This window comes from Oculina patagonica, chromosome 8, assembly GCF_052425735.1.
Source record: "Oculina patagonica isolate OP01 chromosome 8, crgOcupat, whole genome shotgun sequence".
Taxonomy (NCBI): Eukaryota; Metazoa; Cnidaria; class Anthozoa; order Scleractinia; family Oculinidae; genus Oculina; species Oculina patagonica.
Window position 1 is genome coordinate 29836156 of NC_135765.1, and position 25987 is coordinate 29862142.

Sequence of the window (25987 nt, forward strand, 5' to 3'; positions counted from 1 at the left end):
GTGGTATGATAGCGGTACGTTGCGAGGAAACAACAGAAGCACTTGTCAAGAGTTTAACGACACAATTGAACCATGAAGATGACGGTGACTGCTTTTCTGTTGTATTGGAGTGCATTCGAGAATGCAAACAAGAAAAGAATGATTTTCATTTGAAATTGGCACGTGTTTCTGGTTCATTGCTTAAACATAAAGCTCTTAGTCGCAGAGGGAGAACTGGCGCTGACGCTCTTGTTGTAGCAGAAGCACTTAAATGGAATTCAAGTCTGACAGAGTTGTATTTGTCTTACAATAACATTGGTGACCACGGTACTGCTGGACTAGCTGAAGCATTACAAAAAAACACAAGTCTGACAGAGTTGGATTTGACTGGCAATAACATTGGCGACCACGGTGCTACTGGACTAGCTGAAGCATTGAAAAAGAACACAAGTCTGACAGAGTTGGATTTGTCTGGCAATAACATTGGCGACCACGGTGCTACTGGACTAGCTGAAGCGTTGAAAAAGAACACAAGTCTGACAGTGTTGAATTTGTCTTACAATAACATTGGTGACCACGGTGCCACTGGACTAGCTGAAGCATTACAAAAGAGCACAAGTCTGACAGTGTCGAATTTGTCTGGCAATAACATTGGTGACCACGGTGCCACTGGACTAGCTGAAGCATTACAAAAGAGCACAAGTCTGACAGATTTGTATTTGTCTTGCAATAACATTGGTGACGTTGGCGCTACTGGACTAGCTGGAACACAGAGAGAGAATAAAGTTCTGAGAGAGTTGTATTTGATTGATAATCACATTAGTGAAGCGGTTATCAGTGAACTCCGCTTGGAACATGGTAATCGTGTTGTTTTTACTTTACAGCAACTAGAGCAACAATAGAGACTCTTGTTTCAGTTTACGGAATGGACTCTTCTCGCATGTTTAGGTTTGAAGTTTTTAACTATTTAACAGGTTTCGTCTTTATCATAAACTCTGTTGTATATCATCCAGCACCGCGTTTTTATACGGAATTTTGAAATATAATTGAGTGATCTGCGTTCTTTGTAGCCATGGGGAAACCAAGAAAAGTAATATGATCACAGATTAACTTTCACACAAGTTAGACAATTTAGCGTTTTCCTTAGTAATTGCACAATAGACGTATTTGAATACACTGAAAAACAAGGTTTCTCTCTTTTCAATTTGTGAGCAAAAAAGTTTCCTTTCCTGAAATCGTTTCTAGATTGTTTCGGATTGTTTGCTTACGCCAAAATGATGTCGTACACTCCAAAGAAATGCGTTAAAATTTAATGATTCTTTCCCCGCTTAAATAAACAAGTAGAACGTTTTCGATAACGCGCATCCGGGTTAACGGGCCTCTGTAGCACTAAGTGGGCTCCTATAGAAAAAAAAAAATGCCCGCTCAGATTCAGTATTGCTCGCATACAATGGCGTTATTCTTATAAACATTATAGCTACGTGAATTCTCTACCGAGATGGTATTGAGATTGAACTCGAGTCGTAGTAAATTGTTTTGAGTAATGTGGTTTTTTGTTTTAGATGAAAATAACTTTGGGGTATTTTTTTCAACTTTTAACCAATGTGACTTAGGCCTAGGTTTTGTAACAGTTGTAAATCGCAATGAGTGGTTTTTCTGTTGGGTCCCAGTTTTGTGTCACGCTTTTAACCTGGCATTGATTCATTCATGTTTTGTTGAGATATTTAAAAGATATTTTTTATTTGAAAGGTATATCCTCGTTATTCGTTGACAAATGAGTAATACTTAGAGAATGTATGCCACAAAAATCTGATAGCTTTAACAGTCAAGTAAGAATTTTCGGTTTACGATAACATATATTATATATGTGTAGTATGTGTGTAAGAACCGTAAAATAAAGCTACAATTAATCTTGGGTAATGCTGATAAAGACAAATTAAAAATTGATCTTACACCCGCTTTCCGCTTTCAATCACTTATTGTTGATCTCAAAGTCCGGTATTGTAGATAATGTTTTGCTTATATCACGATTTTAGCTGGCCATGCCTCAAGTGTTTAATCAATAAAATTGCATATGGAACAGAAAACACGTAAAGACGATCGCGTTCAAGAGAACGTGGTATCCTACCAAGGTCTCGCTCGGCTGGCTCCGGCCCTATTTGTTCCTCTTTACCCCATTAAGAAGCCTGTTCGAAGGCCAGTTCGTGATTCATTGTTTCATTTTAAAGGTATCTTTTGTCAAATAACTAATAACTGTGGTATTCCTGGTCTAAAATACCATTAATTCAAAATTCAACCACCGCTATGTCCTTTTTGTTTGTAAAAATATAAGAATACAATCTGAAACTATGACGTTAAAACACGGATTCTACTCGAGTTGACGCAATAAAAACAGGCATTGCACCCGCTCCGGACTTCCATTTATTTATTTTTTTGGCTCGGCGAAAACAAATAATTAAAACGAAACAACATTGAATGAGTGAAGGAGAGGTGGGCTATATTTATGAAAGGTGACTGTGAATCTAAATTTGTTTCGGCTAATTAAGTTCGATATTGCAGGTCAACGTTTGACTTAATTTCTTTTGATTTTTGCTTTCCTCGCCAAAATGATTCAAGGAATACAATTTTAATTGCATTTGCATACCACAAGTGTTTCCTAAACCCATAACCCTCACACCAGAGATATATTGTCAAGACCATGGAAAATTGGCACGGTGGAACAGTGGCGTGATTTCACGGAGACGCGGTCGCACATTGCAAAAGAGGTACAATGTAACAGAGGTACAGTGGAACAATGAAACAGTGGAACAGTGGCACGGTGGAACAGTGGCATGGTTGCAGGGAGGCACAGTCACACAGTGCAAAAGACGCGCAATGTAACAGAGGTACAGTGGAACTATGGAACAGTGGCACGGTGGAACAGTACTAGTGTCATGCTTTCACGGAGACACAGTCGCACAGAGCAAAAGAGGTACAATGTAACAGTGGAAGGTACAGTGAAACAATGAAACAGTGGCACTGTCGAACAGACGCACAGTGGAACAGTGGCAAAGTGGAACAGAGTTACAGCGGAACAGTGGCAAAGTTAAACAGTGGCAAGGTACAATAGACCAACAGTGTCACCGTGACACTGATAGTGTGGGACAGTGGCACAGAGAAATGGTGGAACAGAGGAAGAATGGACGCAAAGTGTTACAGTGGAACAATGGGCGATCAAAACAGTGGCACTGAAACAGTGGAACAGAGCAACGATGGAACACTTGCGCAGAGGCACAGTGCAAAAATAGACCAGCACAGTACAGGGAATCATACTGAGAGTGGAATAGTGGCACAGAGAAACAGTGGAACAGATGCATAGTGGAACAGAGGCACAGTGGAACCGTAGCGCAATAGTACAGTGGTACAGTCCCAGGCACAGTGGAACAGACGCACAGTCGCAGAGTGGGACAATGGCACAGGGAACGTAGAGGGAAAGTGTAACAATAGACTGGCAGTATAGTGGAATGTAGTGGCACAGCTTAACAGAGGCAGAATGGAACAATGACACAGTGGCATGGCGGCATAGTAGAAAGTGACACTTTGAGCAGGGGCACAGTGGAACAGCGGCACAATGGAGCAGAGGCAGAATGGAACGGAGCAACAGCTGCACAGTGGACGAGTGGCACAGTGGAGCAATGGTATAGTGAAACTGTGGCACAGTTCAACAGCGGAAAAGTTGCACAGTCGCACAGAAGAACAGTGGCACAATGAAACAAGGACACAATAATATAGTGGCACAAGGAAAAAGAAGCAAAATGAAACAGAGGTTCCGCAGCACACTGAAACATTGGCGCAGAAGAACGGTGGTGTGGCTTCTCAGTGGGACAGTTAAACCCGTGTAACAGACGCACAATTTTGGAATATAGTGGAACAGTGGAAGTAATAGAACAGCGGCACTGTGATACAGTGGCACAGAGCAAAATTGGAACACTCCCACAGAGGCACAGATAAACAATAGAAAAGAAGTACAGTGGAACTGAGCCACTGTACAACAGTGGCACAGAGAAACAGTGCCAGAGAGACACAGTGGCAAAGTGGTGCAGTGGAACAGCGGCACAGTGAAACAGATGGAACGGAGGCAAAGTGGAGATAGAGGCACAGTAGAAAAATACAATATAATGCAGTAGTACAGTAAGAAGTTGCATAGTAGATCAGTGAAACAGTGGTACGGAGAAACAGTTGCAGAGAGACATAGTGGAACAGTGGCACAAAGGAAGAGAGTCACAGTGGCTAAGTGGCACAATGATACAGTGAGACAGTCACACGGTGCAATAATAGAACAGCAGTACAGAAGAACAGTAGCACAGAATAACGGTGGCACTGTGACACAGAGGCATAGTGGAACAGTTACACAGCGAAGCATAGGCACAGTGGCACTGTAGAGTGGAATTGTTGAACTATGGCACAGTGTAATTGAGTGGCATTAAAGAACGGAGGCACAGTGGAACAGAGTTAAAGTGGCATCGTAAAACAGTGGAGCAGTGGCACGGATGATGAGTGGTTCAGTGAAACTGTGCCACAGTGCAACAGTCATGATCATGCAAAAGCACAGCGAAACGGGCACACGGAAACAGTGGCGCAGAGTCACAATACAGTGGATAAGATGCACGGTGCTACAGTGAAGCATTGGCACAGGGAACAGTTGTACAGTGAACCAGTGGCACAGTGGAACAATAGCACAGTGGAGCTGCGGGACAGAGGCACATTGGAGCAGTAAAGCCGTGCACAGTGGAACAGTGTTACGGAGGCACGGTGAAACCGAAGCACGGGTCACTGAGGCAGAGTGGCACAGTGAAACGAAGGCACATTGGAGCGGTTTCATAGGGTAACAGTTACGCAGTGGAACAGAGGCACCGTGGAAAAGAGGCACAGTGGAACAGAGGCACGGTGTACTGAGGTACGGTAAAACAGTGGCGCAGAGGAACAGTGGCACAGTACAGCAGTGGAATAATGAACCGTGTCACAGTGGACACCTGGCACAGTGGAACAGTGGCTTAGTGGCATGGAGGCAGAATGACATAGTGAAACAGGGCACAGTGGAGCTGTGGCTCAGTGGAACAAAGAACAGTTAAACACAGTAAAAGTGGAACAAAGCACACTGGTACAATGACACTGAGGCGCAATGGAACGTAAACACATGGAAACGATGGCACAGTATAACAGTGAGAAATTGGAACGGTGGCGTGTGGGAAGAGAGGGACAGTGGAACAGTGGCACAGTGGAACTGAGGCAAAGTAGAACAGTGGCACAGAGAAACAATGGCACAGTGGAGCAATGGCACAATGGAAATTTGGCAAAGTGGAACAGTGGAACAGAGAAACAATGGCACAGTGGAAATTTGGCAAAGTGGAACAGTGGCACAGTGGAACGATGGCACAGAGGAACGGTGGTACAGTGGAACAATGGCACAATGGAACGGTGGCAAAGTGGAACAGTGGCACAGTGCAACAATGGCACAGTGGAACGGTGGCACAGTGGAACAATGTCACAGTGGAACGATGGCAAAGTGGAACAGCGGCACAGTGGAACAGTCGCACAGTGGAACAGTGGCACAGTGGAACTGAGGTACAGTGGAACGACAGTGAAACAATGACATAGTGCACAGTGGCACAGGGAAACGATGGCATCGAGTGAGAGAGTCACAGGGAACAGAGGTACAGTAGAACAGTGGAGCAGAGGGCAAACAAAATAAGATATTGACCAAAAAAGTTAAGGTAATATATCGACGGAACAATAGGTTAGCTAAGATTTCTTGTTTTTAACTCTGTTAACGATTTGTGGTTCTAAGTTTGTTTTTATGATAAGTCGGTGATCGTCCACATCCACATTTTTGTATAACAAACTTTTACTGATTTTTAATTTCATTTACTTACGTTGTAGTTAACCAGGCCGTACTGGGAAAGTATTGCTAGAGGTCTTTCCAGTTTACGGACCGAGCGGACATTACTGATAGGTCTGGCCATGCCTATAAGGTAATCATAGCACGCGTTAGGTACGTGGGATAGGTGATGGCTGGAAGCAACCGAAGAAGAGAAAAGTATGTTCCAGTTAATAAAAGAAATATCAATCTGCAGCCAGGATGTACAGAAATTTTCTTAGATACAGTTAACTAAATTTTACGAAACATTTTTTTTAATTTCAACTGAGTACCTGCTTTTAATAAATATTCGTAGAACATTTTTCTCATACAAAAGTAAAGCTTTACCTGAAAACCTCCGATATATGGTTTAATATGCTTAAATTCCTTTCATTGTAGGCAAGTGTAAGAAGAATTTGTTTGTTCTGTCCTCCAGAAAACGATGTCGTTAGATTAGAGCAGTAGCTGCGTTTTGATCAACTACAAATTAAAGACGTTCGCATAATGAAGCATCTCTTGCGCCTTCAAGGGTTAGTGAGGAGACTCTCAAGTGGGCTGTTAGGCTTAACAACTATTTTGCTGACCAACGCAAGAAACCTGACTCGGTAAGAATCACACTAACCCTGAATTCAATTTCTTCAGTTTTCCTGATAGACCACAAAAGAAATGTGTACACACAGATATTTTTAAATTATGCTCTGTTGCAAAAGACAGAAATTGGGGATTTGGTTTCTGTCAAAAAGATAACCGAAAAAAATTAGTATGATATATCTACTAAAAGGAAGGCAAACTTGTCAAAACCGACGGGATAGACTCAATACTTAAATAGAGCACAAAGATCAATCATGTCGCTTTTATTTTTTATTCATCTTGTTATCATTTATATCAGTAGTATGTCATTGCGCTTAACGAATGCATGAATCCCAGCTCGTTTCTTTCACCATTATTTTAGGTATGTTTGGTTGCTGTTAATGTTGTTGCTTTTGCCTAAGTAAACACGTTAGAAACCTTAACATCATTTTTACTACATGCAATGTTGTAATCAACTTCCACTTTTTTTACTATACTAATTCCTTTTAAATTTGTTATAGCTTGTACCTGCCAGTAATTAGACGAATGTGGAGAAACGGCAAAATGACAACCATAGCTAAAGCAGTCCTCCAATGCACAGGACACTTCGCCACTCACAGACGTGCAGAAAGCACGAAGTAACGGAAAGCCGCATCCAACTGCTCCCGTTGTTGCAGAAGTAATGAACAACTAACAAACGGATGAACAGGATAGGATAGCAAAAAGGATAGCAAAAATGGATACGACGATAAAAAACTGCCGTGTACCGTGACTGATGAATCCTGTATGCCCCAAAACCCTGGAGCTTAACGACGTGTACTTTATGTAACCATGTATTCAACGGTTACTTTTTATAACTAAGTAAACACCCGCTCATAAGAACCTACATTTTTACAAGTCAGCCGGAATAGGTTCTTATATATCGTGTGTTTAGTGGGAAATCAGGCTGTTTAGGTTCCTAATGAGGTTCTTATTAATTCAGCGGTTTAAACTGTTTGCGACTGCTCAGCATACTACTTTTATTTCATTTATTCAGCCAAGTCATAAAAAACTACTATACTAAATCATACAAAACACTGGAAAATATAATACATTTTCCGCCGCTCCACTTTGAGCCTGGCTTAAAATACTACAGCACATCTTAGTCATTTTACACTGAAACTTCATGAGAGCTGGATTTTTAGATACAATGTCTGCGTTCGAATTAACCATGTTAATTTGACTGAGCTGATCTTACAAATAAGAACCAAGTTTAAAACACCGCGCGCAGCCGAGTGTTTTAGACTTGATAAAGCACGAGCGGCGAGTTTATTAACCGGCTTCAAAAAACCTCTGATGTAGATCTTTTCATTCTTGCACTGATATTTAGATTTTGGGTTATTTTGGCTAAGAAAATTGGACATAAAATTTAGCCGTGTCTTTATCACATATAAAGACACTCATTAAACATTAATTTCCTTTGTATTTTCTTAATGAATTATTAATGAGTTTTTTAACAGATTTTTAAAAATTTTTGTTTGCTTGCCAAAAGCCGGGATCTTAGTTCCTTGCCCCCGGGTGGGGGATAGGGCCGGACATCAATGCTCGCCATCTGTCCCTATTCTTGGCCACAGCTGCTGCTGCAGCCCACGATGTTAGTCCCAGCTCAGTGCGTTCCTTCTCCACCGTTCTCCGCCATAAGCCGGGATAGATAAGAATTATTTTTCCTACAGCAATCTTGCAACAGTAACGTCATTTGAATAGAGTAGCTTCTGCTATAGCGATGATATATATTTCAGTTCAGTTTAGTTCAGCGATTTTTTGCAATCGCTAACTTAAATAATTAATTGACTTGGGTTGAACAACTATAGATTGAAAAGATGTCGTGATAACATGGAACAATTCACGTTTCTGTAGCTATCAAACAAGTGTGACATTAAATATAGGTTATTCACCAGCCTAGGTCGGTCCGTATTGGGAAAAACTGTGCCCGAGGTCTTGGTTCCAAGACCGAGGGCACAGGTTTTCCCAATAAGGACCGACCTAGGCTGGTGAATAACGTTTTTATTTTTTTCCTACTTTATTTGTTTTAAAAAGAAACCTAGGAAGATTTTTTCACAACATCTTTGTTTCTATACGCGCGTCATTTCAATGTTGTGTCGATCGACGGATTAGCAAGAGTGTAATTAAAATGCTGCCTGTTTGCTATTTAATTCAGAATAAAATAGCCTCGCTTAAATGAGCCGAACTAACAGAAAGGTTTAGCATATTAAATTGACACTAAAGAGATTCAAAAAAAGAAATTGAAGTAGTAAATATGGCATAAATGTAAGATCGAGGCAAAGCATTTATATCATTGACAAAACTGAACACTTTTAAATTGATTTCGGCTTCCCGATGAATGTTTTGAAAGGAACTGTGTTCGTAGGATAGTAATTCTCGGACTAAAAAATATTATCTCGGTCTTGAAACACAGTTTCGGTACAGCTAAACATAATTGTTTTTAACGTATTAATAAACTCTGCGTTGATTCCCAGCAGAATTTCTTTGTGATGAACAGTGCGAAAGTGAAACTGAATGAAATGCGTAGTTTGGAAGGTACGGCACAATATTGCGAGAATTATTTTGACTGTTTTTTAATTAAAGAACCTCATTTTCTTGAATGATGTCAACTAGTGTTTTGTTGTGGCAAAAAAAGTGGCCGATAAAAGGCAGTTGTTACTCAAACTTGAAGTTAAAAACCGGTGCAGCTTACCGCAATGGCGTTAAAATGATTGCGAAATGTACAAACAAGACAAACAACCACAAACTGCGAAACTAGAACTCGATTTTGTCGATAAAGAAATGTTTGCTCGCCTTTGGAAGAACTTCGAGGCCTTTAATTCCACTTCTATTTTGTCCTTTCTCATTTACAACGACTGATGAGCAGCTGTTTCGATTTTACAGAGCAAATCTTTCATGTTTTCGTTCGTACAACGCTGCAAAATAATTTCGCGCGGAAAACACACTCGACGATTCATCTCGCAACGGATACCGCCGGCTGTGAGCGGGCCGGATTGGAGAATACCGCCCGCTCCCGGAACCAATCAGATCGCAGGATTTGTAGAATACCGCCCGCTCACGAACAAAGAAAAAATAAAATTCGTTATTTGTGGGAGATCAGTGCTATGATTGGTATTTTCGTTTGCAAATATCATACTAACACCACACGAGGTAGTGATTTACACGATAACAGTTTCATGAATACCATGACCGAGTAACTCTATCGTTACATTTCGGTTATTTATCACATCTTATCCAGCGCATTTCATGAAATAATTAGTAAGCATAAATTTTCTCTTTCTTGGAAGGATACCGTCGGGATGGCTGCAACTGTCCGTCTTGGAAAGGTGTCCGTTTTATAGGGAGTAAAGTTAAAGTGAAATGACTGAAATACGGCAGGGACGGGACAAACACCAGGTGTCCGTCTTATAGAGGTGTCCGTTTGGAGAGAGTTGACTGTAATAAGTAAACGGTAATTGATGTCGAGCCAAAAGAAACAATTCACGCTAGAATAAGGCCTAGTGAAAAGTGTGTTAAGTAATGCAAGGACCTTTACAACTAAATCACTATCGTGTTCATTGCGATACTATAAGAATTAAATTGCAAATTTCCTTAATGCCAATATACTGGGCTTTTGTTTTACCGTGCCACTTACCCCTGCGTCACTGCTTCTTTGTGCCATAGCCTGCGTAACAAGCGTTCCCTACGAACGAAGAGCTTTTCAGCATTTTGGCCGCGAAAAAATTTGCGGCGAAATTTGCTCTGCCCCGAATTTCGCGCGGCCAGAATGTACGGAAACTCTTGCCACGCAGGCTACCTGTGCCAATTTTCCACTGCGCAGCTGCGCCAATGTTTCACTGCTTCACCTTGCCACTATTGTACCGCTTCACTGTGTCATTGTGCTGCTATTTTGAAGGGAGGAAAAGTGAAGCCAAGTGGCTCATACTGCAGGAGCTTATCCCGGTTTCGATAGCATTTAGCGACTAGGAATATTTCTTCTCCTCCTGGATGGGATGCTAGTCCATCACAGGGTACCCCCTACCCTCGGGAGTAAAGTGTCTTGCCCAAGAACACAATACAGTGAACCCGGCTAGGGCTCAAACCCGGACCGACCGATCCGGAGTCCGGTGCGCTAACCATAAGGCCACCACGCCTACCTGAAGGCTTCTTTAGGAAAACTAGAAAGGCGAGCTAACGTGATTGATAGGGATTCGACGATTTTGACTTTATAACACATTTCTAGTGATGAGCAACCAAATGAGGTATTCCACTAAAAAACTACTTGGAGAAAAGAGGTAACAGCCTAGCTAATGCTCTGAAGTTTAATAGCAATATCGGAAGGAGTCCACGATTTCAGAACCTCTTGAAGCCCTTGAAGTTTGTGGTTGTACAAGTTTAAGGGTCAATTATTCGACAATGCTAAACTAGAGATTAGCGTTGTTTATATAAACACCCTGTTGCAGTACGCATCTCTTTGACAATAAATTATTTTAGTATAATAATGGCGCCTCTGATCTACTGTTGCTGTAATCTCGTTGCCAGGACCTTTCTACTTCCAGACTGGGTCTATTCAGTGCATGTGTAATTGCTCAACACAAAGCGCTCGTTTTCGATTTTTTGTAATCACGTCTCAGAAATGTGCAGATGATCGATTAGGGAAACGTCCTTGCGGCGTGTGAATTTGTGGGCAACTTCGAAGTGTTTCATTAAATTCCCAATAGTGGTGCACCGGGTAACTAAATCGAATCATTAAAGTTTACTGTTGTTCATAATTCGTGTTCTTCTAAGCCACTTTTCGGTCGAGCACCCAACGAGGAAATTCAATCAAAAGTCTTAGAATGTCATTTTACTGTAAGCTCGTATCGTTTGGGGCCTTTTTAAGGAGAGTTTGTGTTAACTAACACCGTTAAATCTTGTCGGATTTTCTACCTGTATATTAAAGTGGCAGAAACTTTTAGGAAACAACCCGTACTTGCGATGGAGCTGTAGATATCTTTCCAAAAACCGGCTGACGTTTTACTGACCTCAGAACAACATTTTTTCCTCTCCAAAAACAACAACGGTTCAAACTAACATTTCACGGACGAAAAGCTCAGAGAGCGAAAAGCTCACCGAAATGATCCGTTGGGTGTCCCCAAATTTTCTCTCTTGCTCTTTCCAACGGTATTGGATTTTTTCTGGACTTTTGTGTTACTCAAGTGACTGGTTTTTTTATTAAGCATTAACTGCACGATTTTAGACTTCTCGTTTCTTTGGAATATTTCTTTGCTTGTTTGTTTTTGTTGTTCGTTCAGGATCCGTCTCCCGCCCCATGATTGAACAAGGGCTTTCCACAAGTTGCTCGGCAACTTTTTGGCAACTTTTCGTGTTTCGACCACTTTTTTCCCCTTCGAGCAACTTTTGTTCTCTCGAGTAACTTGCTGCATATTGACAAATTTCCAGACCGACGAATCCCGAAGAATATCACAGTGTTGTTCAAAGGCAATACGAACGTTTCCGAAGATTTACGAAGTTTGCCGAAGATTCTCTAGGAATATTTAAAGACGTTTCAACTTTTGGCTCATTCTGCTTTAAAACATTACAAAACTCGTCAGCAAACGTGACGTCATAGATATCTTCACGATTTTTCTCAGTGAAAGAAATCCTAGTTGTTTGACATATGTTCCCCTTAACATGTTATTTAGATACTTCTTTTGCTGTAAAATTGCATAAAACTGCTTAGAAATCTTACCCTCAAAGGGAACCAAGCATATGTTTAAAGAAGTTCTCTTGATTAGAAGCAGCGTTTTGGATTTTTGGAGCAACTTTCGAGCAACTTTTATTATCAGAAGCAACTTTTTTTGATTTTTGCAGCAACTTTTGAGCAACTTTTTTAAAAATTACGGGCAACTTTTTAGGAAATCTCGAGCAACTTGCATTGTGAAAAGCCCTAGATTTAACCGTGCATCTCGTAGAGGCTCGGAAAGGAACTGACTTATAGGCGCTACAAATACGCAGGCAAGGAGTTCACATCTAACCTGGGGGGGGTTTATTGCAGTACATTTTCAACTTGGAAATCCACCTTACTCCTTTAAAAGCGGCGCAAGGGCTTTTCATTTCAGCGGGCTATCCCGCAAAATTTACCGTCACGCATACGTTGCATTCCGCTTGAGTGGTTTTCATCTCGTGATCACATCGAAAAACTGATCTCTTCACACAACAACCTTCTGCTCCGAGAGCTGCTTTTTGGTTTTAAAAGATTCACGTTACATGAAAGTAGATAAAGAGACCATAGGTAAAAAGAGAAAATTTACTGAGAATTATTGACTTCGCGTGACTAGACGAGAGTCACATTTTGGTCGGTGCTTTAATAGTTGTCAATCATAGATGTTCGTTTCATGCAGCAATTCAAGACCACTTTTTTACGTTGTTGATGGCTGCGGATCGATTGCAAACGTTGAAGTGAGTGTAACTGAGGCTTCAAAAGAAACATTGACGTTCAAGGTAAGCAGGCAGGATGCGTTTCAGATTGAAATTATGTTGGAACGTAATGCACATTTGTTTCGGACGAATGGAATTCTTTCCGTAGCAATGAAAGCAGATAAAGCTGAATTATTTTCTTAATTATTTTATTGTCAGTAGAGTTTATTTCACTTAAGATGTATAATGACCTAGCAGTTGTTCAATATGAGCAATTCTGTCTCGAGTAAACATCAAGACGAAAAAAAGGGCCGTGCGATCAAGGATATCTTAACCGAGAGCGGAAGTAAAATGTGATGTTCGTGTTGGTAAATCATCAGATAGTCACTGATCCTTTCAAAACAAGCATACCAGCGATCGTAGGAAAAAAATTGATCATTATAATCGAAATTAGAAATAGAATGTTACCTCTTAATCGGCAACGAACGTCAAGAGCCTTGATGATTTGCATACGTACAAGGCGCTATAGGTGTAGAAGCAGCAGAGAACATTGACGAATTAGTATTCATGATCACTTGCATGTAAAATAGGTTTCTCGTTTATACGAAAGTACATACACTGTGTGAAAAAGCAAACTTATTACTTACGGATTTAAAGATTTAAGCTTATTGTTCTTTGTTTTGATCAATATTTGTAATTTTGAAAATGCTTAAATGCAACATGCATGTTATTCGGATAAGACGCAACCTTTTCATTTCTAGAGTTGTAACTCATTGCTGACTGCCTGCTACTACTTCAATTACGAGAGACTGAATTTAAACATGTAAATAAAAACACAGTTCATTCCGCAAGGTAAGAAAATTTATTTCAAATTTGATCGGTTTAAGCATTTGAATGTCTGGAATGTGCGTTCTAGTCTTATTATGAATAGGTTATATTTAGTTTAGCATGATGGAGTAATGCTTTGAACGACAACGGTGGAAAACTTTTGCTTGCCATTTTTTGTGAATTTGTCGCAAATACTGATCTGTCAAAGACTTGATTTACTTTATTTTTTTATTGGTCAAGATAAATAATTCTGTTTTTGATCACGGTTTGATTTCACCATTCAATCCTAAATTTATTCAAAACGGGCTCAGAGAGGCATGCAAGAATAAGCAAAAACAACAGCTTCAATGTAGTGAAAGAATAAACAAGTTAGACACAGGCAGTTAAACATGCGAGAGAGTTCGAAATAGAAAATTTCTAACATGCAAAATGCGAGCGAAAGCGTGTGCAGCCCGTTAGGGCCAGTGGAGGTTGAGTTGCACAACAAATGAGTCTGAAAAGAGGAAAGAAGAAAATACGAGAATTATATTTCTATAAGCTATAACTAAAGCATGGTCAGGATTTTACATTACATATTTACTGGTGTATAATATTTTGATCTTAATTGTCTTGTACCTGTCAATGAGTTCATCTCAAACCAATCTTTAAACATCCTTAATTAACTGGCAAATATGATGTATATGATGTAATTGTTAAATGTTAAATTTCTTCATGGAAACCAGCTAAATTTATAAATTTATAATATAATTTATAATGGCATTGCATCAAATTACTTGTTTTAAAAAATCTCCGGCTTTACGTAATAAGTGAAAGTAAGAAATTATATTAAAAACGGACAAATTGTTTTAATATTTTCTGAGCATAAAGTACTTAAAAAGTCGGTATTCCAAATTTAAATAAAACATTTATGCACCCGAAGGTTGTGTATCAACAGTTTCAAGTCTTTACAAAATCTGAGTTAAATAATCAATGACGATGATGATAATGATGATGATGATGACGATGACGATGACGATGACGATGACGATGACGATGACGATGATAAATATAACAAGTTATTAATTTTAATTTTTATTTCTTAGGCTTGACGTCAATGTTACAAATGTCATTACTGAACGCTGGCTTCATCTGCGGGTCTTTCTTCACTGTCCATTATGAAGATTGCCAGCACTTGGGGATAAGGAACGGAGAAATAAATTGTTAAAAAACATCACAGTCATTTTGAGGAAAGGTAAACAGCATATGTTGCCCTATGTATTTATAAAATTGGTAAATGTGTAATTAATTATTAGTTACATCTTTTTTAGTTATGATCAGACTCCCTGCGTGTAAATCCAGATAGGACTATTGGTGATCTGCAGGCATAGCTGATAGCTGATGAAAATCAGACAACACAAGCAAAGATAAAGTCCCTAATCATAATACATCATCATAAGGCTGGGAGAAACCAAAAGTAACTTACATTGTATATTTATACAATTCATGTACTGACATTAAAACTGTCTGTAGGAATTTATCTGGTCACCCGTCCATGGCTTTAGCTGCCCCCCCACCAGTTGCATCCACTAAGGAGACGACCAACTACGCTCGCTTGTGCCGTCTTCTGGTGGATGTGGGATCCCAGGCCTTGAGGGACACCTTTGATGGTATACACTCTCCAGCAGGACTGCATCTTGTTTTGGCACGTAATCCAGCACATGCGACACTACAGACCCTTAGGGCGAGAAGAATTCTCAATCCCACCCAATGGGGAAAATTGTACCCTACAATCCCTTCATCTGTTTCATCAGCAAGCCTTGATATAACTCTCCTGATGGTACTGCTGAGGAACATCTGTGGTTTGCACGCTCCTGCCACTGGCTGGGACAGTCTTCCGCCTCCTGCTGACACAAGTAAAGAAGCCAACATAGCCAGGGTGAAGTACTACCGTAATACTGTATACGGCCATGCCAGCCAAGCTTCTGTGGACGATGCAACGTTTAACACCTACTGGCAGGATATCAGTAACCCGCTGGTAGCACTGGGAGGAGCGAGTTATGGAGCCGCTATCAATAGGCTCAAGAATGAGTGCATGGATCCCGACACAGAGGAACACTACAGAGAGCTGCTAAAGCAATGGAAGAAAGATGAAGACAGCATCAAGGACAAACTTGATGAGATAGAAGGTATGTTAGAATTTAGCCTAAAGGGTAACGGGAGAAAACGAAAAATGATCTAGCTAGGCTGGTCAAAAATAGGTCCGTTCTGAGTTCATGCGTAGGTTTTGGGTCACGCAAAGAAAGCGTGTTACCTCATTAACATTACAGTCATTTTTTTTTTTTTACAAAGAGTTGCTTAGGCAGTTGAAAGAAGAAAAAGGTGGCATCAAGGATAAACTTGGAGAGGTGGAAGGTATGTTTGAAAATCTACTGAAGCAACCACTCAATCCTCCCCGTGCCTATGGGAACATAAAGCCATACTGAACCAATAGCCTTCAAACATTCAAATGCTCATGTTTGTAAAATTCTTTAGAAGTTAAATAGAGGTGTTGCGAACCAAAACGTTAAGAGTTAAGAGCAATTCTATCTCTATATAGTTACCCCTCTTTGAAGGCCCTATTCTCCCAGAGGAGATTTAAGGATGCAGATGAGTTACCCCTCTTTGACAGACCTAGTTAAACATTTCTGTTCACTAGGGATTACGTAGAATGATTTATCGCCACGAAGCAATAAATATAAGGAGCCGGTAACGGAAAAAAGCCAGCGAGGAAAGTCTAAACCACTTATAGTAAAAAGGGAAGTCTCGGGCCAAGTGGCCTATACTTTCCTGAGCTTATCCCGGATTCTGTAGCATTAAGCGTTTAGGAATATTTCTTTTCTCTTGGGGGAAATTGACGTGCTGGGTTTTTGATTCTCAGAAAGCATCAAAGAGAAACTCGAGAAAATGGAAAATCAAGTGAAAAACGTCAGTAAAAAGTTAGAATCTTTGACGGGATCAAGCCAAGATGAAGGTCAGTGCTTACAATGTTGAATGGTCTTTGGTTTCAGCGGCTGAGATACTTAAAGGTACAAAGATTTCATTACTCCCTCAGTGGTCAAGAAAAAGGTTCCTATTGTCGGGTATTCTGAAATCCTCAACGACTGACCGACTGACTTTTTAGAAAGATAAACTTAATAAATTATTACTATCAGATTTGATTTAAAAAGTTAACAGGAAGTAAATGAATTTACGTCTTCCAACTGTAGACTAAGGGGCACACTATTAACTAAATAACTGCTCAAACTGTTAGAATTTTATGCTTTATACAGTATTAATTTTCTAATTCGATAAGAGCTAATGCAATCTGATAATCTGATTACAAAGTCACCATCGAGATAAACGGAAACTTCTGTAAATGTTGAACTTCATCCTCAGACAAAATCAGAAGAGACCTTGAACAGATGAAAAGTGAGAAAGGAAAACTCAGAGACAAGTTGGACACTTTGATGGCACAAAGACGACAAACCAGGGATAAAGGTCAGCTCTTAATGAAAACTAGAAGTAGTTTTTGTACAGTACAAAGCAGCTAAAGAAACAAATAGCCCTTTTGCGATCTCTCTTTGCTCGATTTAAATCAGTGATTAAGTGTTTTTTATGACATGACAACAAAAAGGCAAATGGCGCTACAAATGATTAAGTTCTTGTTACAATAGACAGACTGACTTAAAAGTAATTAAATAGAGAAGGGAGCTTACTAAAATTTTACTGCTCGTTCCCTCGATTTGGAGATTGCCCCTGTAAGAGAGACATCACAAAATTCACTGTCTGGACTTCACTTAATAAATAATAAAAGATACTTTTGATTTTTAGAAAGTACTAGAGACAAACTTGAGGAGATAAAAGTTGAAGTTGGAAACATTAAAGAAAAGTTGGACACTTTGACGAGCCGTGCACTTGCGGTAGAAAGGGAACCCGGGATGGAAGGTAAGTTCCGCTGGAAATTCTACGAGATGTAGCTTGTGTTCAACCGCCTGCTACCCTCATAAGAATCGGACAGAAAGAAAAAGAATAGAGCCGGGGAGAGGATGGGAGGCTGTACGGGCTAGATGTGGTTAGGTGCTAACTAAATTAATTAAAATCCAGTTTCGTGAGCTGGCTTATTGCCCCGTGAAAAACGGGCTAATTTTTTTTCTTCTCTTGATAGCAAATGAGCTTGAAATGAAAACAACTAATTAGTCCACTATAGCACAAGTTGAAAAGAGTGTTCTTCTCTGACACCTCCCAGGAACAAAAATAATATCATTTGTTTATAAAAAAAATATTGACAGTATACTTACAAGATTTGTTTGTTTTAGTATAATCATCATCACTGCAATATTCAAAACTTCAATATTTTTCACTTTCTCTGTAAAATTGAAAAAAGTAAAATAATCTAACTCGAAATATTGTATATGAGAAACAAGACAAAAATTTCCAAAATACTACTTAAATTTTTTTTCGAAAACCTTCTAAACATTTCCGGACAGGTTACAGAACCAAAATTTAAGACTACTGATTGTCTTTCAACTTGCACGTTTGAGCAATTTTGCGCCTCATGATTATTTCTGTTATTAAGGAATTTGGATGCGTTTTGCTAAAGGGTCACATGCCTCGCGTCTCTCTCTGTAAAACATTTGGAGACTCCTCAAAAGCCATCTTGAAGGCAAAATTATTTAAGTAAGAACCTAAGAGTAAGAATGCATGTCTGTAATTCAGGACAGCGAAGTAGAGCTGGATTAAAAAACATCTAAAATGTTCTTCCTTTTAACGTCTTTCGAAAAACTCTAAATCATTCCCCGTTTCTTTTTTAAGCGATGACGATCGCTTAATGTCATGAGGCGGTCGGCGAGATCAGTACTAAATTCTGTCTCGATCACCTGATTAATACAACTGAATGGCACTGGAACTAGCTTCAGGAATAAATGTTACGTGAAAAAATATCAAGTTAATAAGAAATCGCCACGAAAAACACGAAGCAAAATACTCCTGGAAAGTTAGAAAGGACTGATACAAAGTATAAACGTTAACAATGGACCTGTGTGGTTGGTATTTGTAAACAATCACGAGACAGCGCTTTACCTTGCATGTCGCTCGCGAGAAGTATCACATATATTGTATATCGGATGTCACGCTACAAAATAACGCAACTTTGGTTGAAAAATCATTCAACACAGAAGTTGTCAGTTAATTTTATTTACGTTAATTTTTTGACAAAAATTTCCTGAAAAATTTGTAAGACCCCCTTGGGAAACGTCATCGCTTCTGCAGGCATTGTGTTCCGTTTATTATCGTTGTCTTCAATTGCTCACTTTCCATTTCCTCATTTGGAAAAAAATCCCAATTTATAACCGTCTAAATTTCTCTCTCAAGGTAACTGAAGTGGCTTTATTTAATTACTTGTAGATGTTTTTGATCCAACCGAGATATTCGATGGAATTCGACAGCTCTACAAACTCCGCGAGGGATGGCTCGCTCCGTTTCCATGGTGTGAGGAGTTTCACTTTCATGTTGATGATATTTTCACCAGACTTAAAGTGGTCAGCAAAAAGAAAACGAGAGGAACAGCGACAACCGACACTGTTAACATGTCTGGGATCTTTAAACCGCATGAAGAATGTCCACATCCAAGAACAGTGTTAATTGAAGGAAAACCTGGTATGGGGAAGACAACGTATTGCAAAAAGCTTGTATACGACTGGGCTACAGGAAAACAAGAAGCAGACGGCTTTCCAAGGTTCGAAACAGTGTTGCTGCTGAGGTGTCGTGATATGAAATCTGACGTTTGGGAGGCCATTGATGATCAACTTCTGCTTCGAGATATTAAAGAAGACGTCAGGGAAAGATTATTCGACTTCATTCGCCACAACCAGTCTAACGTATTGCTGATACTTGATGGATTAGACGAGGTTCCAGCAAACAAACTGTCAATGTTTTCAGAAATCATTCAGGGCAGAGTACGTCCAAAATGTCGCTTAGTTGCTACAGCACGACACGAGGCTGGAATGAAGGTAAGAATACATTGTGACACCCTGCTGGAGATCGAAGGATTTACCGAAGAAGATACACGAAAGTTTATCATCAAGTACTTTAAAACCGTAGAGGTCTTGTCCCAACAGCTCTTGTCCAAGCTGAGAAATGATAAAAATCTGAGAGAAATGGCGGCAAATCCTCTAAACACTGCACTTCTTTGCCTCGTTTGCGAAGAATTTCAGGGTGTTTTTCCAGAATGTAGAGCTAAATTATACCTGGAAATGGTACAGTGTGTCCTAAGACGGTACATACAGAAGAAAGGATTATCAGAAAATAACGAAGACCTCGTTGAAGCTTATAAACCTCAGTTGAAACACCTTGGCTGGATAGCTTTGAATGGTTTGCACAAAGGCAACTTGGACTTTGAGGAGACTGAGCTATGAAGCCATTCAGCTGACTTACCTGGATTCGGATTTCTGTCAGCTCAGCCAGGAGGCAGCAAACTGAGACCGTGCCGACGTTGTGGCTTTCTGCACAAGAGTTTCCAAGAATTCTTTGCAGCATTTTATCTCTGTTGTAAGGTTCTTGACAAAGAAATCAGCGCCGACAGCTTACCTGCTGACAGAAGATACTTCCATGAGCTGAAAGAGGTGCTTAAATTCACATGTGGCATGATAGCGGTACGTTGCGAGAAAACAACAGAAGCTCTTGTCAAGAGTTTAACGACACAAGTGAATCATGAAGACGACGATGATTGTTTCTCTGTTGTATTGGAGTGCATTAGAGAATGTACTAAAGAAAACAGTGATTTTCATATAAAATTGGCACGTGTTTCTGGCTCATTACTTAAGCTTCGAATTCTTAGGCTCAAACAGATAACTGGCACTAAAGCTGTTGTTCTAGTTGAAGCACTTAAAGGGAATTCAAGTCTGACAGAGTTGAATTTGTCTGGCAATAACATTGGTGATCATGGTGCTACTGGTCTAGCTGGGGCACTGAAAAAGAATACAAGTCTGAGAGAGTTGAATTTGTTTGGCAATAACATTGGTGATGTCGGTGCGGCTGGTCTAGCTGGAGCATTAGACGAGAACTCAAGTCTGACATGGTTGGATTTGTCTGCCAATAAGATTGGTGACGATGGTACTACTGCCCTAGCTAGAGCATTACAAAAGACCACAAGTCTTACAGTGTTGGTTTTGTCTCACAATAAAATTGGTGATGATGGGGCTTATAGTCTAGCTGATGCATTGAAAAAGAATACAAGTCTGAAATGGTTGAATTTGTCTCGTAATAACATTGGTGACGATGGTGTTACTCGTGTAGCTAGAGCATTAAACGAAAATACAAGACTGACACTGTTGGGTTTGTTCGACAATCGCGTTAGTGAGGCGATAATCAGTAAACTTCGCTTGGAACATGGTTATCGTGTCTGTTGAACTGTTCTCCGCCTGGACTTGAATAGAGCAACAATGGGCACTCTCATTTCAGTTTACGAAAAGGGCTCTTTTAAGATTGAGTTTTTTACGTTTTTACACTCATTTTACAGATTTTTGTCTTTTGTGTGATTTCTGTGTCTATAATTCAACACTGTGTGCAGTAGAGCGGTGGTACAGTGGCGCAGTGAAACAGTAGCGCCGTGGAAACGCCTTTCCATAAAATAGTGGCTTAGTGGAACGGAAAATTATGTAACAATAGAATAGAAGCACATTGGAACAGTGGCACACTGGAACAGTAATGGCACGTTGGAGCAGAGGTAGACTGGAAAAGTGGCACTGTAGAATAGTGACACAATGAAACAGACGTACAGTGGACTGTCGTTCAGAGACACTGGGAAACAGTGGAGAATAGACGCTGAGTCACAGTAGCACAGTGAAGTATAATCGAAAATGGTATAGTGAAGCACAGGGCACAGTTGAACAGAGGCACAGTGGCACGGTGGGACAGTGCCACAATGGAACAGTGGTACAGTGTCCACACAGGCACAGTAGCAATATGAAACAGAATTATTGTGGAACAGTGGCACACTGGCTCACAGGCACAGTGGAACAGTTGAAGAGAGAAACATACATACAGTAGAAGAGAGAAAAAGTTAAACAGTGGAATAGAGAGAATCTGGTAGAGACGTACAATGGCACAGTTGCACAGTAGAACAGAGGACCAGTGGAATCATGCAGAGTTGACAAGTGGCACAGTGGAACAGTGGCGAAGTGGCACGAGGGCAGAATGGCATAGTGGAACGAAGGTCCAGTTGAACAAAGCACAGTGGCTAAGAGGCACAATCGAACGGTGGCACAGAGAAACAGAAGCACAGTGAACAGAGGTGAAGTGGAACAGTGGCACAGTAGAACAGAGGACCAGTGGGATAGTAGAACCATGCAGAGTGGACACAGAGGAGGAGAAGCACAGTCAACTGAGGTATAATGGAACAGTGGTACAGTGGAGCTGAGGGAAAAACAAAAGGGAAAACTGACCACAATAGTTAATGTAATACCCCCCCGGAACAATAGGTTAGCTATTTTGACGTTCTAAGTTTGATTTTATAGTAAATGAGTGATCGTCCACTTCCGTAATTTTCGTATATTAAACTTTTACTGATTTTTAACTTAATTTACTTACTTTTTAGTTAATCGAGCACGATAGCCGCACTGCAAGACGATTGCACGAGGCATTTCCAGTTAACGGATCGAGCAGACAATACTGGAATGTTCGACCATGACTATGAGGTAATCACAGCGTGCGTTAGGTGGCTGTAAGCAACCAACCAAAAAAATATTTTCCAGTCAATAAAAGAAACATGTTTCAATAACATAAGACTCATAAACGTCTTACTTTGTTTTATAGACTTTAAACTACAGCCAGTGGTAAGCGAGGAGACTCTCAAGAGGGCTATTAGGCTCAACAACTGTTTTGCTGACCAACGAAAGAAACCTGACTTGGTAATAATCACACCAACCATAATTTCAATTCCTTCAGTTTTTGCCGAAAGACCATGACCGATATTTATGCACACAGATATCTGTTGATGGAGATATCCTCTACTGTGTGAACAAAACATTTTACGCTCTTTTAACAAAAGCGGGCAGCAACGGGGCATTTAACATCCGTCATAAAAATAACAGATAATTGTAAGTAGTAGATGAAATGTAAGCGGGACATCTGTATGGACGGTAACAATGACGAGCCGATAGGCGAGCCATTGTAAGCGGCCATACAGATCGGACGCGAATTTTTTTATTTTATTAATCGCCAGAGAACTGGACGCCAGCACAAAACGGGAGACGCGAAGGGGAGCTTTGTGCTTGCGCCTCAAGGTCGCTGTTTCTTGAATGTTTGCGCTGAAAAATAGAAAGGCTGTGATTTTTGACTATCAAAAACAAACATTATGAAGTGAATACTTCATAGAACACAGAGACCAACATATTGCTTTCATTCTTTGATTCATCTTGGTATATTTGTTCACCATTATGTTAGGTTTGTTGGGTTTCTATTAATGTTGTTGTTTTTGCTTGTTTTGCATTGATTTTGAAGTATCAAAATTTGAATGATGAATGATAATGCATTTATATAGCGCATTTTTCATATGTATATGTTCAAATGCGCTTTACACATACTGTAATTTACTACACAATTACAAAGGCCAGACCACAACACCGGGAGCTTCGTGCCCTACTCTTTGCGAATGTGTGGGTTCTTTAACGTCCCCTGTTATAAGATTGAAGATACAGGAGACGGGACCTACGGTTTATCGTCCTTTTCCGAGAAGACTAGAATGTATAACCATTTGCAGATGAAATTACAAAGGCAGCACATTCTCCTCAGTTATTTTAAGACCCTGAGTGTTGGTCCGGTCTGGGGTTCGAACCCACGACCTCCCGCACATCAGTCCGGCGCTCTACCAACTGAGCTAACCAGGCATTTACACTATAGTTATTTAATTCCTTTTAAGTAAACACTTTTTCCAACCCTTAACACCAGTTTTATAGCAACTTTGCCATCAGCGTCCCTTTTTTTTTGCTAATTCCTTTCAAATTTCTTATAGCTTGTACCTGCCAGTAATAAGACGAATGTGAAGAAACGGGCAAATGGCAACCATAGCTCAAGCAGTCGTCCATCGCATAGCACCATGCAACACTGTGACACACGTACAGAAATAATGCAGAAATAATGAACACATTACAAACGGATGGATTGAGGACAGCAAAAAATCGATACGACGACAGTCTTCCTAAAAGAACTGCCGTGTACCGTAACTGATGAATCTTTGCAACTGTATGGCATCACTTACATAAGCAAAAAATAGAAATAGCAGAAGAGCTCCCAAAACCGGGAGCTTAAAGACTTGTACTTTATGTAACTACGTATTCAATACTTCTACTTAAACGGGTATTTTATATAACTATGCTTGTATTCTATCCCGGGGGGGGGGGTACTCCCTATAATGGCCTATACGGGGAGGCTCCGCCCGAAAGGGGTACCTTTTTCAGGCTCCAGGTATATAAAAGGATAGGGATTTCACGAATTTAGGTATATGAAAGGGTAGGGAAATCTGCCATAATGATATTTTAAAAGGCCTTTACAATAAATATTTCGAGCAGACGCATTTTTTGGCTGTATCGTCTTAATTTATTAAACGCTACATAAAAATGACAAGAAAACTTCCCGTTTTAGGTAAATGTGATGTCGTGTAGGTATATGAAAGGGGTGCCTTTTTGCAATAAAAGGTATACAAAAGGGGTACCTTTTCTATCAAAATGGTATATAAAAGGGTAAGGGGTTGGATCTCCGGGCGGAGTAACCCCCCCCCCCGGGTATTCTATACAGTAAACACCCACTTACAAGAACCTTCACTTTTAGAAGTCAGCCGGAATAGGTTCTTATATACCGTGTGTTTAGTGGAAAATACAGGCTGTTTAGGTTCTTAACGAGGTTCTTATTAATTCAGTGGTTTAAACTGTTTGCTACTGCTCAGCATACTGCATTTATTTCATTTATTCAGCCGTGTCATAGAAACTATTATACTAAATCATACAAAACCCAGGGAAATGTAAACATTTTCCGCCGTTCCGCTGTGAGCCTGGGTTAAAATACTAAACAAACAGTATACACTAAGGCCCGGGCCAAACGTCGACTTTCACATGAGTAGAACCTAATGCAAATGAGCAAAACCTATTGTTTTTGGTCATTTGCATTAGGTTCGACTCATGTGAAGGTCGACGTTTGGCCCTGGCCTAAACAGCACATCTTTTACTGAAACTACATGAGAGGTGGATTGTTTAGATACAATTCCTGTGATCTGAGTTAACTTAATTGGACTGAGTTGATCTTACAAATCTGAGAGATTTTGCTTGTCGAAGCCAAGAAAGTATTCCTAAACATCATCTTATAATTTGTAAAAACCTAATTTACTTTCTACACACTAGTTTACATATGCAATCAACTGACGAGGTCTTTAGACGAAGCCGCTTTTATAAATCGCGTATGTAAATTAGTGTGTAGAAAGTACATGTAAATTAGTTTTTTCTTAATTAAGATTATCTTACAAATAAGAGCCTATTTCAAATGTCAGGCCGAATGGGTTCTTATGTAATGGGGGTCTAATCTGTAAAGCTCAGCCTGTATATTGTTAATCCACAAGGCTCTTATAAACAGGTGTTTACTGTACTATTAAAGTACTCGTTACTTAAACGTACCTGTCCACTTTCTGCTCGTTATTCTTCTAACTTTATCGAAACCATATTATTTTCATATCAGTGTTTAGCGGCTTTTAAATTTTTTCGTTTGCTTACCAAAAAGCGAGAAAGTTAAGAATAATTTTTGTTACAGCAATCTTGTAACAGATACGTCATTTGAAGTGAGTAGCAACTTCCACTATGGCGGTCGTCTATTGTAATTTATACCTTAGTTCAGCGATGTTTTGCAATCGCTACCTTTTAAAAATGTTTATTGACTTGGGTGGAACAACTATAGATTAGGAAGATGTCGCGATAACATGGAACAATTCACGTTTCTGTAGTTATCAAACTAGCGTGACATTAAAATACGTTTTTCGTGTGAGATCAGTGCTTTGGTTGATATATTGTTAATGAACATCATACCTACACCACACAAGATAGTGGTTTTCACAATAACAGTTTCATATGTAAATACCATGACCGAGTATCTCTTTCGTATCAAATCCAAATCATTTTCGTGGAATAATTAGTACGCATAAATTTGTTTACAGTCATCTCTGTAAAAGTCTAAGAAGGATACTGTCGGGATGGCTGCAACTGTCCGTCTTGGAAAGGTGTTCGTCTTATAGGGAGTAAAGTTACAGTGAAATGACTG

The 25987-nt window shown here is 39.9% G+C and overlaps 3 protein-coding genes, 1 non-coding gene and 1 pseudogene across 8 annotated transcripts in view; 3 read left to right on the forward strand and 2 right to left on the reverse strand.

The window, feature by feature from the left end:
* LOC144664006 (uncharacterized) overlaps positions 1–25987 on the forward strand; it is a 358501-nt gene that overhangs the window by 192736 nt on the left and 139778 nt on the right. The gene's annotated exons all lie outside the window — the stretch shown is intronic.
* The window catches only part of LOC144664014 (uncharacterized), a 253535-nt gene that overhangs the window by 49508 nt on the left and 178040 nt on the right, over positions 1–25987 (reverse strand). The gene's annotated exons all lie outside the window — the stretch shown is intronic.
* LOC144664025 (uncharacterized) lies at positions 894–9345 on the forward strand. 3 transcript variants are annotated; one of them, XM_078525137.1, is made up of 4 exons: positions 894–5732; positions 5899–5990; positions 6312–6480; positions 6967–9345. In XM_078525137.1, the coding sequence occupies exon 1, from the start codon at positions 5141–5143 to the stop codon at positions 5609–5611; it is 471 nt and encodes a 156-aa protein (XP_078381263.1). In that variant the 5' UTR covers positions 894–5140; the 3' UTR covers positions 5612–5732; positions 5899–5990; positions 6312–6480; positions 6967–9345. The 3 variants fall into 3 exon arrangements, with proteins under 3 accessions (XP_078381263.1, XP_078381264.1, XP_078381262.1); XM_078525138.1 differs by having other exon boundaries at positions 894–5672; XM_078525136.1 differs by having other exon boundaries at positions 894–5990.
* LOC144664013 (uncharacterized) lies at positions 12632–24455 on the forward strand (annotated as a pseudogene). The gene is made up of 10 exons (XR_013572718.1): positions 12632–12949; positions 14776–14924; positions 15203–15858; positions 16022–16084; positions 16590–16682; positions 17087–17188; positions 17522–17635; positions 19094–22383; positions 22502–22596; positions 23700–24455. The product of XR_013572718.1 is annotated as an uncharacterized LOC144664013 (transcript).
* Positions 23502–23574, reverse strand: Trnai-gau (transfer RNA isoleucine (anticodon GAU)). Its single transcript has one exon. It is a non-coding gene; the product is annotated as a tRNA-Ile (tRNA).